Source organism: Trichosurus vulpecula, chromosome 8, assembly GCF_011100635.1.
Source record: "Trichosurus vulpecula isolate mTriVul1 chromosome 8, mTriVul1.pri, whole genome shotgun sequence".
Taxonomy (NCBI): domain Eukaryota; kingdom Metazoa; phylum Chordata; class Mammalia; order Diprotodontia; family Phalangeridae; genus Trichosurus; species Trichosurus vulpecula.
The window spans coordinates 31,105,256-31,122,441 of record NC_050580.1 but is presented as its reverse complement, the minus strand read 5'-3'; the positions used below and the strand labels follow the sequence as shown (position 1 = coordinate 31,122,441).

The 17,186-nt window shown below is 37.2% G+C and overlaps 1 protein-coding gene across 4 annotated transcripts in view; it reads left to right on the top strand.

Moving 5' to 3' along the window:
• HERC4 (HECT and RLD domain containing E3 ubiquitin protein ligase 4) overlaps window positions 1–17,186 on the top strand; it is a 94,902-nt gene that overhangs the window by 33,414 nt on the left and 44,302 nt on the right. For all 4 annotated transcript variants that reach the window (XM_036734458.1, XM_036734459.1, XM_036734456.1 and 1 more), the window contains 4 exons: window positions 1,285–1,444; window positions 8,290–8,366; window positions 12,885–13,106; window positions 16,477–16,568. In XM_036734458.1, coding sequence (XP_036590353.1) covers window positions 1,285–1,444; window positions 8,290–8,366; window positions 12,885–13,106; window positions 16,477–16,568 — 551 coding nt within the window. The remainder of the gene's footprint in view (window positions 1–1,284; window positions 1,445–8,289; window positions 8,367–12,884; window positions 13,107–16,476; window positions 16,569–17,186) is intronic.

Here is a 17,186-nt window from a genome sequence, read left to right as displayed (position 1 = left end):
TTAAAATTTGAGTTTTCTTCCACAAAATGAGTAATATGGAAATGTTTTACATGATTATACATGTATAACCTATATCAGATTGGTTAGCATCTCAGGGAGGGAGGAGGGGTGAGAGAGAGGGGGTAAATTTTGGAACTCAAATCTTTAAAAAAAAATGTTAAAAATTGTTTTTACACGTAACTGGGGAAAATACTATTTTTTAAAAATAACAAATCAGATGATGTCTATTTCCTGTTTCTCGTCAATATTACAAAACAGGAAAAATGTGGTGAGTTTTATTCTTGATCTTTTATATCAGTTAGCAATTATTAAGATCCTACTATGTGCCAGCCACAGTGCTAAGGTAGTTTTGATTGTCTTGTATGTTGACTCAGATATATAAGCATCGTGCAGGTCCAGATCCTTTTGGTTTTGAATTATAAGTTTACTGTACATTACAGTGTGTAACTTTACCTATGTTATTTATTAAGTATGTACGTTAGCTGAAGCCAATCTCTTGTCACTGGCAGCTGTGGCACCCTCTGCTCATTTGCAGATGCTTAAACAGTGAAGCTTAGGGGAAGCTTATGAGAGAAGTCTATTTCTGCCACTAGTGTGTGTCAGATGAACTTGTATGTTGACATCTCTGCCCCACAGTTAGAACATGTTTATCAATATCCAAGTGAAATGGTATCCTGAACAGGTGGAGAATGAAGACTTTTCTTGGAGACAGATGCAGACAGACAGACAGACAGACACACACACACACTGTACCTAAAGACCTTTGAGAATAAGAGAATGACTAGCAAGTTCAATAATCAGGGAGCTATTTGTATTTCTCTTGTGGAAAAATAATTAACAGTTTAATACCTTACTCCCTTATTACAGGTATTACTATTATCACATGACTAACCCTACATTTCTGTTATGCAATAAATTTAAACATTTTTGGAGATTAAAATATGCTATTTACCCCAGGCACTAATGGCTTTAATGAGACAGAATGTTATTGAAATATAATTGATTTGTCTTGGCAGAAGTGTAAATAGGACCAAAATAAATGAATTTTTAAAATATTAACCTGCGTTGTACCATTAGTGAAAAAAGATAAGGTTATAGGTAAGAAAGAAAAAACATTATAGTTTGTTATATCTTCAAAATGACTAGAATTGCTTATAAGGTGTATTAAGAACAATGGATCTTATTCAAGCCTCTGTACAATGAATACAATTGGTTATTTTATTTATTCTTCTCATCAAATGTACAAAGCTAGAACATAATTTCTCCCCTTTTTGGTTTCTGTAGAGCAGGTTGTTGCCTTGGATGCCCAAAATATTGTAGCTGTTTCATGTGGAGAAGCTCATACACTCGCACTCAACGATAAGGGCCAGGTGTATGCTTGGGGACTTGATACTGATGGACAGCTGGGTCTGCCAGGGACAGAAGAGTATATCAGAGTGCCCAGGTAACAAAGGGGTCTTTCATTTTCCCTTTAATAGTTATTAGAAAATTGAAAATGATCATTTGTGAAAATTATTTTCAAGATCTTACTAAGCATTCTGCCAGTGTCCTGTGCTTTGCAGAAGAAAAGTGAGTTATCTTAAAAACATTTTCCCCCTTTTCAAATTTGGAATAAGGCTACTTGGTGAGTTCTCTCATTTCATGTATGGTACGTAGTAGCTCTGAAATGTCATGTCAGTTTACTTTATTGGCCCCTCCCCCCAAATAGATCTTTACCTTGGATTAAACTTTTTAAAATTTAAGAAATCAGAATGCTTACTTATAGAAGTTATTTATGAAAGTTTATAGAATAGACCTGCTTAAAAATCTTAATTCTCTGTTATAGGAATGCCTCTCTATTGCCATAATTTTACATAGATTTTATAACTATGATTTTTATAGTAGGAGATAACTGTTAGCTAAACTTTAAAAAGTCATGTAAATTTGTATACCTTTGTAGTTCTCTTTTGATAGTACTAGGGTACAAAAGTCTTGCTCTTATTTTTAAAAATTGTTTTGCTTCTCATCCTAGTGATAGTTACAGGAACAAAAGAAATAAGCTATATGTGACATTACTAAACTAATTTTAGGCTTATTTCAAATAGCATTTTGAAATATACTTTTTTCTATCTCTATGCCCTTCATCGATTACTAATGCATGGATTCAAAAATAGGGTTAAATTTAGATTTCTTCACTGTATTAGGAAAACAGAAGCTCATAGGATCTGATCTCTAGAGTTGGCAGGGATTTCAGAGACCATGGAATCTAATCCTCTGATTTTACAGATGAGGAAACTGGCCAAGAGAGATTAAATGACTTGCTTAAAATGGATGTAAGGCAGGATTTGTATTCAAGTTCTTTGACTGCAGATTTAGAGCTCTTTGTGCTGTTTCATGTAGCTTCATAATGAATTTATGTCAGGGTGGAATCTTTTATTTTTTAAAGTTATTTAAACTAAATGAATCAGCTTTGTCCATTCAAAAATCACATTATGTTCCTATATATGTCCAGAGGTGTTTTTTTTAAGGTCCAAGTACAGGTTTAAATAATTCTTAATGTTTAACATATTATAATATAGTTAATGGTTTTTATTGTTAATTTGCCATTTTCCATCAGTTCCAGTGAAAAAAGTATGATGAGATCCATGTGTTCCATCATCTATACTTTCTATCCATAGCAAACTTATAGCCAAAAGCTGTAGAACATTAACAAAGACTTTTATGTTTCTTCTGGAGCCACATAGCATTAACACATATAATTCCCAGAGGTCTATTGATGTTCCTTAACAGTGTAGTTTTTTGGAAAAGTTTTGTTTTACAACTGTGAAAATTGAAGCTGTTTAATTGTTTCTTTCAGTTCCATTCAAAACAAGTCAAAGAGATTCAGGCTAAATTGGATACTGACAAATTAGGTAATATAAAGAATTCGTAGAAAAAATAACAATAGCTAACATTTGTGTAGCACTTTTAAGTTTTGTAAGGCACTTCACAAATATTATCTCATTTCATCCTCAAAACAACCCTACAAGGTAGATGCTATTATTAGACAGCTGATGGTGCAGGGGAGAGAGCCCTGGGTCTAGAGTTAGGAGGATCTGAGTTCAAATTCAGCCTCAGATATTTACTAGCCATGTGACTCTGGCCAAGTCACTTAACCTCTGTCTGCCTCAGTTTCCTTAGCTGTAAGATGAGGCTAATAATAGCATTGTCATGATCAAATGAGAAAATATTTGTCAAAAGCGCTGAGAATAGTGCCTGACACATAGTAGATGCTGTATAAGTACTTATTCCCTTCTCTCTTTTCCTGTTACCCACATCTTACAGTTGGGGGAGCTGAGGCTAAGAGATTAGGTCAACCTATTTAGGCTCACACAGCAAGTAAGTGTCTGATGCTGGTTTTGAACTCAGGTCTTACTGACTCCAGGCCCAGCACTCTATCCACCGCACCACCTGGCTGCCTAATTCTGCTTAAATTAGTCCATTATTCTTACTGAAGATACCTTGATTTTAAAATCTAAAGAGCAAAAAAGATGCAGCATCTTGTTTTGAAGGTGTTTTACCCAGCCGGTGAGTGATAGCATTGAACCTAGAAGCTAGGTCTTCTACCTCAAAGTCGAGTGCTCTTTTCACCCATCCAGTCCCTCTTATCCTTCCTTGACTTCTTCCTGAAAATTTTTCCACTTGAACCTTTTGTCTGATTTCTGTCGGCTTCTTAAGACTGGAAAAAATTTGGATTTAGATCTCCTAACATCAGTCTTTTCAGGTCAGTATTTTCAAAGAGATTTGTGGCAGCATTTTTAGTGGCTGCTGTTCTTCGTCTCCTTTTCTTTCCCCTTCAGATCCTCTTCTGAATTGTATCTTTGACTGTGTCTTCCTCATTCTACATTATTGTTCAATTCTTTTTATTTGGGGGATTTGGGTCATAGGGTTTATAGGATCATAGAGCTGGAAGGAAGTGAGGTGTCACCTCATTCCCTCCCCTCCTGCTCCCTGCCTGTGTTTTACAGATGAGGAGACAGCCTCAGAGAGATAAGGTGCCCAATGCCACCCAGGGATTGAGCTAGTGAGCTGAGGCAAAATTCAAACCCACGCTTAAGCTGTGGCTTAGCTCTCTACGAAAGGGTAAGTGTCCCCTCAGCCCCTGTGGGTTTCATCAGGGAGGCAGCTGGTCCAGTGACTGGAGCGCTTAATTAGAGCTCCTGATCTCCTCCCTTGTGGCCTGTCTCCCCAAAGACAAGCCACCAAACCTCTCTTAGCCTCGGTTTTCTTATCTGTAAAATGAGGCAGTTGGACTGGATGATAGCTCTGAATTGGGGGCCAGAAATAACCCGCTTCTTTCAGATTCCCATTTCTACAATGAATTAGATAAATTAAGAGTTGAAAAGTAATAAGGAAGGAAAAAAATCAAGACAAAAGGGAACGGTTATGAACTTGCATTTTGAAAATTGCATGAAACTGGATGGTACACTTAGGAGGTCTCCCTCTTCTTTTCATATACTTATCCGTTATACCTTTGGGGAAAATCTTACTCAAGTCTGCAGTGCTAAACTTTTCTCATTTGTCTTTGCAAAACATACATGACACCAAGCTATTATTCCTAATGTTTCTTTTTAGTCTTTAATGAGTCTTATTAATAAACTTTCATTTATTTTGATGTTTTGCCATTTTTTCTGACTTAAATTCATCTTAAGTTCACTCAGATTTTTGCTGGGTATTTTTCATGAAAGGCTGTCCTAGCAATGTCAAGTGGCAATACTGAAGCAATGTAAAAAGTACTTTAGATGCCTGCTAAAGACAATTTAAACTGAGCCACCAGTGGCTCACATTAGTCAGTACTTACTGTTTGCATTTAGTGTTAAACTAAACCACAGGAATAATAGTATTGCCTTATGTTATTTCATTTCCATTTTATAAAGTGCTTTCATATTTCTCATTTAATCTCAAGAGCAGCCCCATAAGGCAGGCAGAAGGGGTATTATCCCCATTTTGCGGTGATAAACCTCAACAGCAGAAAGGTTGCTCCAGGTCACCTAGCTTAGTAAGTTTCAGAGCTGGGGACAGAACTGTATCTTTTTACCTTTAGTTCACCGTTATTTCTCTTGCATAAACAATGGATGGAGGAGGCAAAGACAGGTAAGATTTTTAAGTCTCTCTTGAGTGAAAAATCAATGCTTAGAAGCCTTTCAAAAGAGCTAAGAAAAATGAAAAGGGATTCCTGGTGAGCGCTGTTGCATTCAACAGGCTGCATCTGGAGTCTTCATTAAATTTAGGAGGATAATGAAAGAGAGAGTCCAGGATGACACAGGTTTTGCTGGATTGGTTTCTTTTGGAAGGCCTGATAAGTGACTTAGTTCAGTGCCACTTAGTATTGAAAATGTTTCCATATGCAGGTGAAACATCAATGGGAGACCATTTGCTAAATTCTGCTAGTAAGTCTTCTCTAGTTTCAGCCGAGGGTATATGTGGAAATCAGGAATTTTGAAGAAGTAATGAATTTGGATAGGATACAGATGGTTTGTGTTCTTAAAAATATTAGTTTAATCTTGTCCTTATCCTCAGTAGTTCAAAGTAAGTTGATTAAAATCTGAATTTTCACACTAACATTTTAAGAAAAACATTGGAAGAAGTTGGACTTTACAGACTTCCTGGTTTTGTGGCTAATGTTGAGCTTTGTGAAAAAGTGACTTAGACAATAAATGGCACTTCTGAGGCTTATGGAAGTGACTCTTTAACTGCTTATATGAATTGTTAGTGTACTCTAATTACTTATGTCAAACTATCATTTTCCCTGATCTTAACTAATTATTCACAATTTCAGCCTGGTTTAACATTTGAATTAATACTTACAAACCAAGTCAAGAAAAATATTTTTCCATATAAAAACAAAAATGAATACTATTTCATAGTTTCTATTAAAATAGCTTCTGTTAACTATTTGGTAAAACAAAATCTCTTTTTAAAGTTGACTTATTCAAATGTCTTATACCTTCAGACAAGAGATTGCTTAGTTTTTATTATGTCTAATTACAGGCATTTCGGACTATTTGTCAATAATTACTGGCAAAATCATCGATGTGAATTCTGGGTTGATTCATTGAAATTTTATTTAATCTTTAGCATTCTCCTCATTACTATGCATGATGTAACAATTTATGATTTCTGTTTTAAATTGGAAATTATAGATTTTAGTAGTTTGAAAAATATTGACAAATGTAAAAATTAATAAGCTTTTCTTTTAAGGAGCAAACATTTTATTTTGAATTTGATTTTTAAAAAGTTTGATCTAAAGAATTTTTAAAGTTGTCATTCTCTAAAAAAATTCCTTGCTTGGAATGAAGCATTTTCATAATTTCCTAAATACACATTTTAAAAGTTTTAAATGAATAAAAATTATTTAAATGACAGGTCCTGTCATATAATTTAAGATCCAATAACCTTTTGAGATTTTTTTTAGTGTAAAATAAAGGGGGAACTGCACTTGTGCACACAGCTCACAAAGGAGAAGGAAGAATAAATTGCTTGAATAAAAAGCAAAAATGAGATGGCCAGCTTAGCTCTTTCTCCCACACAATTGATTAGTAGGAAATAGTGTGATTTATCTTATAGGGTTGGAGTTTTATTGGTTATTCAGTTAAAAGCTACTTAAGAGTTTTAAAAGAAAACTGTTAGCCAACTAAAAATGTATCCCTATTTCCCATAAGAGAGTATTTGACTTACTAAAGATGGAATTGTGACAAATATTTAGTTTCCTGTTCACAAAGGCAGTAGTCAGTAGATGCATTTTATGTTTCCACTGTATGTGTTTGAGTTTGTCTTTGTTCTGGTGAAAGTAACAAAATAATACAATTGTATTGTTTTTTAAGACCCAGATATAAAACTAAACAGCACATTCCAAGGGGATAAACTTTGTTTTAATAGTTCATAGGAAAGTATCTTTGCCTGTTACTATGTATCAAGTGAATGACAGAGAAAGTAGCATGTAAATTATCTTAAAACAAGTAGGGCTTACTTTGGGAAGTGGAGTCATTGCTCTTTGGATGCTATTGCAGACCAATTTTAGGAATTTCTTTGACCAAATTTTTTAATACAAGATTAATACTAAAGCCTCCAAATCTGGGTATTTGAGGTTGTTTTGAATCTGATCCAGTTTATTGTGGCAGTGGAAATGTTTTTTGGCATTCGGATTATAAATTAACAGTTCACTTGATTCACTCAAATTAATTCGTTCACTTTAGCCTAGTGTATAACATGCTTAAGTAAATGGTGTTTATGTAAAAATGTTAATGCATTTCCACTGGATCTCTTCCACAACTAGAATCAAGTTTTTTAGGGGCTTTGGGCAGTGTAGTGTGGTCTCTTATATTTAATATTTTTGGTTGAACAGCCATTCATGTATATGACAAGCATATTTCCTGTTGCTAGTCCTTTGTCATTTTGTTTGTTGCAAAGATACAAAATTTTCTGAAGAAAAATTTCCCTGAGAAAATCCATTTGTAAGTTGTAAAAATTGTGGGTTACTGGTAGCTCAGTAAATAATACTGCTTTCAGATCTTGCATCGTGAAAGTCATGAGCATCGTCTCTCTGGTCAGAGCTTGCTCTCGACTCTCATTTGGCAGAATCGTGTCAGATGGCAGTATCAGGTAAAAGGAAAATAAGAAACATTCTTTATGTATTTATTATTTTTTTTCTTAGAAATCCATTCAGGAAAAGGAAAACTTGGGTAGGACCACTGTTGAATATGACAGGGAACTATGTAAGAGAACTTTAGGTGTGACTGTTCTATTCAATTATGTTATTTTTTTCACAAAAGGTTTAAAAAGGTGTTATCACTTAGTATGCTTGATTTGGGGATGGAAACAAAAAGATAGCAAAGAGGGATTCTATTTTTTGTTTTATGAATTAATACCACAAGAAAAACTGTTCCACGCTAAGGAAGGAAAGTGTTTGAAATAGGTAAGAAACCATAAGACCAATGAAAATGAAGCATTAATATTCTGGGATTGCCAGTGTACTTCAGAATTCTAACCAGTGCAAGTTCAATTGTAAAGAAGGACCTATAATAAAGTAACATGTATTAATTATGGGAGTACAATGGAGAGTACTTTGGGGATGAGTAGAAGTATGCTTTGTTTAAATCCCTGCTGGCTTTAAACTCTATTTCTAAAATAGTTGATGTTTTCATCATTTTGTCTCTTAACTTTTGGGAATTGTGCTCTGATCATAATATGAGAAAATGTCATTCCATGCCATTTGAACAGATGGTTATATATTTCTTTGTTTGACTGAGCTCTCTTTTTTCCCTCTCCTAGAAATATTAAAAGTTTGACAGATATTCAGATAGTACAGATTGCTTGTGGTTACTATCATTCCCTTGCACTCTCAAAAGGTAAGCATCTTTTTTTGTTTGTTTTTTTTAATACCATTATTCTTATTTGATAGTTGTAGGGAATAAATGTACTGAGCCATTATTTGATAAATCTTATGGATAGCTTATTTGTTGGGAGAAAAATTCAACCTTAGGGCCGAGGCACTTCTCACAGATGTCACATCAGAACCTTGTCATCAGTACCTTGCCTGCTTTTTGTTCTTCTCCTAAGTCATTGCTTTTTCAGAGGCAATGTTTTTGGAAAAGCCAGAGCATATTGTGCCATGTAGGCCTCATTTTTACTACAAATGTCCATAAATGAGGGCAGATTTTATGTGACCTTAAGTTCCCCTCTAGGAAGTTTTTGCATTATTTAATGGGATGTCCAGTAACATGCTTTTCTTGACTGAGCTGGAAAAATTGGAGAGAGGATTCTAATGTCCTTCCTTTGTGAAATATCAGTCCAGTGAAACTGACAATATCATAATGAACTTTATATCACTGATGTGCCATTTTGGTCACATTCCTTGTATTGCCAATTATAAATCTATTAACTGTTCAAGTACCATGAACAAAGACAGCATAGGGTCCATGTTTCACATCTGTATAGTAAGGTGGTGAACACTGGCATAAGATCCAGCTGCTTAATCTAGAGATTATTTCTTTGATGTTCCAAAACAGCTTTAGTCCAAAAACTTTATTGGCCTTTTGTCACATGTTAAACACTTGTTTCTTCAAGGAATGCATCACCAAAGATGATGCTACCCGGGTAACCGGAATGATATACCACCTCTATTCAGCAGGAAGGAGGTGCCACAAATCTGTTGTCTTTGTAGAACAAGAGAAAAAATTCTGTCTTTTCTGGCATTGAGAAATAGACCAAGTCAAACTACAACTTTGTCCAGCTGAGCTGACAGTTGATTTTATCTAATTTTGATTATCAGCAGAGAAACTTCTGAGCAATTGCTTTACTTCTGCTGTCAAATTGATGCATATTGAGCCCACTCTTACCTAAAGCCACTATTAAATCATTAACACTGTTAAACTAGAATCTTGGTCTTTGAGATGTTTGGAAAATAGAAAATAAATATGTTAACAGAAGGTAGACTTGTTTGATGACATTGGCCCACTAAGTGTATTTGCGATCTCTCTTACATCTGTTACTCTTGACGTTGGTTGCTTGTGGAGTGAGTGAATGATGTTTATGAAGACATTCAAACAGGTAGTCTAATATAAATTTTCCCATGTATACATTCATTTATTTACCTTCATTAAAGTCACCAAATAAGCGTATAAAATGATGCCTTTTTCCTGGGCTTCCAGTGCAGTGTGTTTTAGTCATGTATTTTGTGTTCATTTTTTCCCCTTCATACTAGAATTTTGTCATAATGTCCCTTTTTAAAAATTGAGTGATCACAGGGGTCAGCAAAATTTTTCTGTAAAGGTCCAGATAGTAAATATTTTAGACTTTGTAAACCAAAAGGCAAAATCAAGGATATCATGTAGGTATTTATGTAACAAGGCTGAAAACAAATTTCTACAAGTTTTTTGCTGACTTAATTGAAAATTTAATGATAATAATTGAATATAATTTTGTTGTGTGTGTGTAGTACAAGTCTACTGAAAAGAAGAATAGACTTCTCTTTTGGGGGGATAACGTTTTGCTCAATTGGGGTTCAGAGTTAATATCCCCTATCATCAAAATTGATTGCAAGTGTTCATCTGTTAATGCTGATCTCAAAGGAGATTTTATGGGATGAGAAGCACCACCTACACTCTCTTTTTGTAATCACGTGACTCTGCCATGTGGTAGAAGAGCAGCTATAGAGGCTATGGAAATGAATGGGCTTGACTGTCCCCATACAACTTTTTAAATGCGAAAACGATGCTTAGCTCTTGGACTGTGCAGAAAGATGAGGCAGGCTGGCTGTGGTTCATGGGCCATTGTTTGCCAACCCTGCACTACAGGAAATGACACGATAATGACATCATGATCACTTGCTTAGCATTAGTATATAAAGTGTTTCATACATTCACATCTCCTATAGCAGTGTTTTTCTTATTCAGAACCAAACCCACTGTAGTTTCTTAACTTGATGTCTATAAAGCTGTTAGTTCTTTTAAAAAAATTTCATTTATCTTATCTAAAAATTTTACTCTTCTATTTCTGCCTGAAGGAGTTTTACCAATCTGGAATGGATCATCGAAATTCACAATTACCTACTTTTTTAGATTTTCAGTCTCACTTAAGTAGTTCTGTTTTGCAGGTGAAGACTTAAATTCAGGAAAAGAGAAGGTGTAGGTAGTTAAGAGTTTTCTTAGTTCTCTGCTCTGCTTTTTCAGTGTTGGTTTAGAATTACACTGTGAAGAAAGAGAGGAGAACTTGCTGTGTATTTATTTTTATCATATAGTCAAAGTTGGAGCTTGGGTACCCTGCCTGTCATTTATGACTATCATTTCCATAGCATTTTAAAGTTTCCTGTACGTTTGCTGTTGAGTTAGATAATGTGAGGATTATGGTCCCAGTGTTAACAAGCTCAGAAAGAAGCAGTGAGGCCTGATGGAAAGAGGGCTGGGTTTGGAGGCAGGAGCACTGGAGTCACCTGCTGGTGCCCCAACTTAGGGCCTGTCATGTGGCCTGGTCAGGTTGTATGTGAGCAGATTGGACTGATGGATCTCTAAGTTCCCTTCTTGCTTTAAGTTTATGATCCCAGCATAGCCAACTCCTGGCAGAGCTGGAGCTTAGACTCTTCGCTGTGCTACCCTGGCAGGCTTTGAGTTGATGACCTCGAGATCTTAGACTGTCTTTGTAGAACAAACCTGGAGTCAGGTGACTGAAACCAGGCAGCTTCCTTTGAATGTAGTGAACCCTAGCCTGCCATATAAATTTTGGACTTATCATTTAGGATATGCAGTTTTGAGAGAGAGAAGAACTCTATTACAGAGGGCTAAAGGGGGAACATTTTTCAAAATAACAACCAGATTGAATTGTCTGACTAACATGGGTGATAAATTAAATTTGTCACATATTTGTCAGTTCAATTTCACAGAAAACACAAAAATTTTTTTAAAGTCTTATTCTAAGGAAGGGTGAGCCTATGACTTTGCTATTTTCTTCTAGTACTTTTGCTTGTCTAAAGTATATTTAGTTTTAACTTTTGTCTGGCTCAAAGGAAGAGAGTGAGAAGCCTCTTGAGACTGCTTATTTATGTTTCCTACAGAGAGAGAACATGATAGGATATGTAATTGATTATGTGGGAAGAGATATCTTTAGATGCATCAAATTCATCCATATAATCCCATTTTACTTTGGGAGAGGGAAGAGAATAAACATTTCTATAGATGCTGCCATGTGCCAGGCACCGTGCTAAGCACTTTACAGATTTATCTCATTTAATCTTCACAACTGCCTTGTGTGGGGCAGGCGTTGTTATTATTCTCATTTTACAGTTGAGGTAAATGAGGCACTAGGGTCCCCCAACTAGTGAGCATTTGAGGTAAGATTTGAACTCAGCTTTTTCTGGCTCCAGGCTCAGCCCTTAATCCCCTGCCTCCTTAGCTTCCTCTGTCATTATTTCATGATATGCTTTGCACACCATCTTGATAGTATTTGCTAACTTAGGAAGGTACTCATTTTTTGCAAGTGTTGCTAAACTAAATGATTTGTGATCTGTATCCACTTGTCACATGGTTGCACCTAAAGGGGGCATTTGAAAAGAGGGAGGAGGGAATCTTGAATTGGTGAAACCTCTAAACTGAAGACTTGTTTCGTTGTCTTTAAAAGAAGTGGAATTTTATTACTTTAATGAATATTTAACAGCACAAACTTAAGGCTAACAAACTACTGTCCAGTAGAGGTCCTCTTAGTTAGGCTTTAAAGTATAGATGAGCAATACGCAGAATTAACACACTAACCTGGTTTTATAAATTCTAAAAAAGTTTTTCATAAGCAATCTAGATGTCTCTTTGTAATTGTCTTTACACTTTTAATTTATGTAAAGTGGATTTTGTAGCCAATACAGTCACAGGATTTATTGTTCCATGATTGCATCCCTTCCTGCAGAGTCTTGCCTTATTTGGGGGGTGTACCTCCTAGCACCATCACCCACATGAAAGTGGCTAAAAATTTATAGCAGCACTGTTTCTTTTTGTCATTTCCCAGCAATTGATGGTAAATAAGATAATCGTCACCATGCTTTGTGATAATTTGTGCCTGGTTAGTGCAGCTACTCAGACTTTTAAAAATGAATGAACACAGAACATCTAACTAGTCGGCATCTTCTGTTTCCATTTGAATTTTAAGTGTGACACTGCTAAATAAATAGAATAATGATCAGTGCAGCTTCTCATGTGTGTTTACAATTTGATTAAGTTCACCAGACATTTCCCTAATATATGCCAGATGCTGGGATACAAAGACAATACTTCATGAAAGATGAGAAGAAAAACCTTGAATGATTTGTTGATTGAAGAGACTTTTAAATAAAATGTATTGATGCAGGTCATATGAATTCATGCTTTTTTTTTTTTCTTTTGCAGGAAGTGAAGTGTTTTCCTGGGGACAGAATAAGCATGGCCAGTTGGGTTTAGGCTTTGAGTTGAAAAGGCAGAGTTCCCCACAGCTACTGAAGTCTCTCCTTGGAATCCCTTTCAGTCAAGTAGCCGCAGGAGGAGCCCACAGTTTTGTTCTCACTCTTTCAGGAGCTATCTTTGGATGGGGACGGAACAAGTTTGGTCAGCTGGGTCTTAATGATGAAAATGGTAGGTTCCCATTGCCGTCTACCTAAAATAGTTGCTCAGTGGAAGAGTCTGAAGCTCTGTGTCGATTCTTTTATGTTGAACCTTTACTGTATCCTGATAGCTTGAGGCTTGCACCTAATAATTCTTGTCCTATAAGATCACACATCTTCAAGAAGTCATCACATGACAGTGCAAAGAACAGTCAGAGAACTGACATTCTAGTCTCACCTTTGCCACTCAGGGGCTTGGAGTTTAAGGAGATGGCAGTTGCTCTCAGGGTCTTCATTTTCTCATTTACAGAATGAAAGGGTCAGACTCTCAAGTCCTTTTTAGCTCTCAGAGTCTCTAAGGGGACCACAGTCCACTTAAATAGATCACAGAAATAGAACTCCAACATCCTCAGTGTTAAGTGGTTCAGCAATGAAAATGAATGTTTTAAAGTTCAGCACATTTAGATTTTCAAAAGTCTGTAACTTATTGTGAGGCAAGTTGCATATTAAGATGTGAGAGTTACCTGAGAGGGGAACAATTGGATTGTTGATCCCCAGCAACAGTTGGTATCGATAAGCAAATAATTATGCAAATGTATAGTCTGTGAGGCCCTACTCAGCAAAGTGAAATTTGTTAAAAAACAAAAACAAAAACATATCTCCTACAAAATAGTTTACACTTTTTAGGCATGGAGGTGGCACAGCTTACAGAGTGCTGGGCCTGGAGTCAGGAAGGACCTGGATTCAAACTTGGCCTTGACACTTCCTAGCTGTGTGACTCTGGGCACATCATTTAGCTTCTGCCTCAGTTTCACCATCTGTAAAATTGGGATAATAATAGCATCTACTTCCCAGGGTGGTTGTGAGGATTAAATGAGATAATATTTGGAAAGTGCTTTGCAAATCTTAAAGCATGATATAGTTGTTATATAGCATTTCATTATTATAAAGCCCTTTCTACTTGAGTTTTAGATTGTTTTGACCTTTGAAAATGACAAGTCAGGAATTGAGAACATAATTTATTGTTAAGAGATAGGGATAGGGATCATTAGAGATAGGCTTAGCCCTATCAGTATGTGGAATTTCCTAGGTGAGAAAACTCCCTCTCCCAGTGCAGGTCAGCATCTTTTCTGCAACTCAGGGTCTCAGGGAATTGTGTCCGGCTGAAGTGTCTAGCAGGCAGCCCACAACATTCCCAAATGTGGCCAAACCAGATGAAAATGTGATTAGGAAATATTTAATAAAACAAAAAGAAAATAGAACATAGAAAATACTATGTTTGAAAACTAAGTCAATGATGTGGCCCTGCAGTGGTCCTTAGGTACAGTTTAGTAGCCTCTGTGATGCCACTGAGAAGTGATGTGATTGACAGCCAGGATGTGTTGTGCAGGCCTTGCCGGCTTTGAGGTTGGCTCTACATCTGTTACCCCATGCTTCCTCTTGATTTATCATAAGTAATTTTAGGTACATCAGGTAATAAGTGGATGAGTGGTTTTGAAGAACAGGGTGGTACCAGTGGATAAAGAGCTGACCTGGAAGTCAGGAAGACTACGTTCAAGTCCTACCGCTGACCCACAGTGACATGAGATCTTGGGCAAGCCACGGTCTCTCAGCACTCTCAGGCATTCAAACAGTTGCAGAGAAGGAATAGCAGGAGTTTCATTCCCTGGGACTTCGATACTGTTTTAACAATCCAGCTAGCAGCTTCTGTGGGGGCATAAGATGCACCCAGGAGGCTGCCGGCCTGCCGGGAAAGCACAGGTTCTTTTTATCTGCTTAAACAAGGAAAGCACGGTGAAGGGGTTGACCAGCTTACTTTAATCTAGCATTCAGTTAGTTCAGGGGAGCATACAGACAACATTCATTTAGTTTGGGGGAAAAAACCAGCACCCCGAACTTCAGAACTAAATACAAATAAATTACAAATATCAACAGACAGACCCAATACAGATTCATTCACTTACTTCTGGGGAAAAAGCCAGCAACCCAAAGTTCAGAACATTCATTTAGTTTGGGGGAAAACAAAACCAGCACCCCAAACTTCAGAACAAAATACAAACAAATTACAAATATCAACAGACGGACCCAGTACAATTCATAGTTACCAACATCTGGGCTCAGCCCGAGAGCAAGGGCTGGCCCAGAGTCACGCTCGCCACTGCTCCCAAGCCAACCGGAAAAGGAAAGAGGAATCTTCAAGCCGTCTTCTCCCCTCTTACAGAGTTTTTGACATCATCCAGTGCCGCCTGAATGACCAGGGCGGATTGGTTCTTGAGTTGGCCCCTCCCCCTAGCATAGACTAGGTTAACACCCAATAGGGCATGGCTCTGGAGTTAACACCTCCCCTCAGCCAGCCCCATGACTCATCACACAGGAAGTTCTCTTCTTCCTGTCATGGTCTCTGGGCTTCCTGCCCCGGAAGAGAAGCCCCAGCGCCCAGCGAGGCTCAATGAGGTAAGCTGAGTCACTCAAAGAAAACAAAGGCCATTCTGGCCACAGATACACAGATATAATTCTAGGTCTTGTTCCTATCCCTGTCTTTACATGGTATGAGCTTCTCACTGAAGCTTGACCTATCTGGGAAAAGAGGCATCAGTGACGAAAAGCACCTGAGGCTCCGAGTGTCTTGCAAAGGGTCAAATGGCTGCTTGTAACAGAGGTAGGCCTAGAACCCACATCGCCTGATTCTTACTCCGTGGTGTCTTTCACCAAGCCACACTGCCTCTCATATTCTTCTGAAGGGATTTTAACATGGTGTGCTTTAACCTTTGAGGCTGGTTTAAATTTGACAACGGAGATTATAGCCTAAAGAAACAGTTCAACCATTGTCATTCCTTGTTACTTAAAAATTTGTCTCTACAACATAATGTACTTAATTTAAAATGTGTGGTTGATCCCCCTCCTGCCTTTTCAGTGTGTTAGTTTTCCTGTTTATTTGCTGCTTGACTCAGGACATTGAACGGATAACTTCAGCAAACATTTAATAAGCGTACGAGGCACTGCATAAGCAACTGGGGCCATGAAGACGGCTGCCTTCAGAAGGGCGCCACAGTGCGCAGAGTGCCAGGCCTGGAGCCGGGGGGACATGCTGAGTTCAAACGTGGCTTCTGATGCTTGCTGGCTGGATGACCCTGGGCAGAGCGCTCAGTCTGTCTCAGTTTCCCCATCTATAAAATGGGGATAACAATAGCGCCTGCGTCCTAAGGGTTGTCATGAGGTTCAAACGAGAGAGTAAGTGCAAGGTGCTTGGTGCCTAGCGAGTGATGTACAAATGTTAGCTACCGCTATTCTTCAAGGAAAACAAGGAAAATTTAATTACTTTAGTAAAGTAAAAACGTGGGACATGTAATTTTGAAATTAAATGCCTTTAAAAGTGTTAACCTTTTTGTTTAAATTTTCAGATAGGTTTGTTCCTAATTTGCTGAAGTCCCTAAGATCACAGAAAATAGTTTACATTTGTTGTGGAGAAGATCATACAGCAGCTCTTACTAAGGTAGAAAACTGTTGTCTTCATTTTTGTACTCTGTGTAGTAATTTTAAAATGAGGACAATTCTTGGACATAACGGAAACTTTTTAGTGTCATTATATGTATTAAAACATGAGTGTAGCGGTTGTTTATTCGTAAAATATCAGTAACGAAAGGGAGTATTATAAATGTCATCGTCTCCAAGTTGTCTTCATTTTCTGTCAGTTGGCAGTGTTTTGTGTCAGAAAAGAAAAAACAATGGCATGACATTACATTTGATACTTTCTGTTGATAGTTTTACAGCTCTATGTTAAATATTGCCGAGACAAAAAGTTTTCAGCGTTAAAGCTTTGTGGCTTGCCATGCTGGGTAGATTAATTCCAAATTATACTGTACAGCTGTGTATTGTTTTAGTTTAGCATCCATTTGGCTTATAAATATTTTACACTAAGTAGTAGAGGAAACTGAAGCCCTCTATTATCCACAGGCCAAGTACTGTGCAAGCAGTTACAATATGAGCTTTCCTCACACAATCTTGCCAGTGGCTTCAACCCTGACCTGGAAGGAGCACCCTGTCTTGGGGTGAGTGCTAATTCAGTGTCAGTGCTGCTTGGTCTGATGGAGAGATCAGCAGTTGAGCAAAA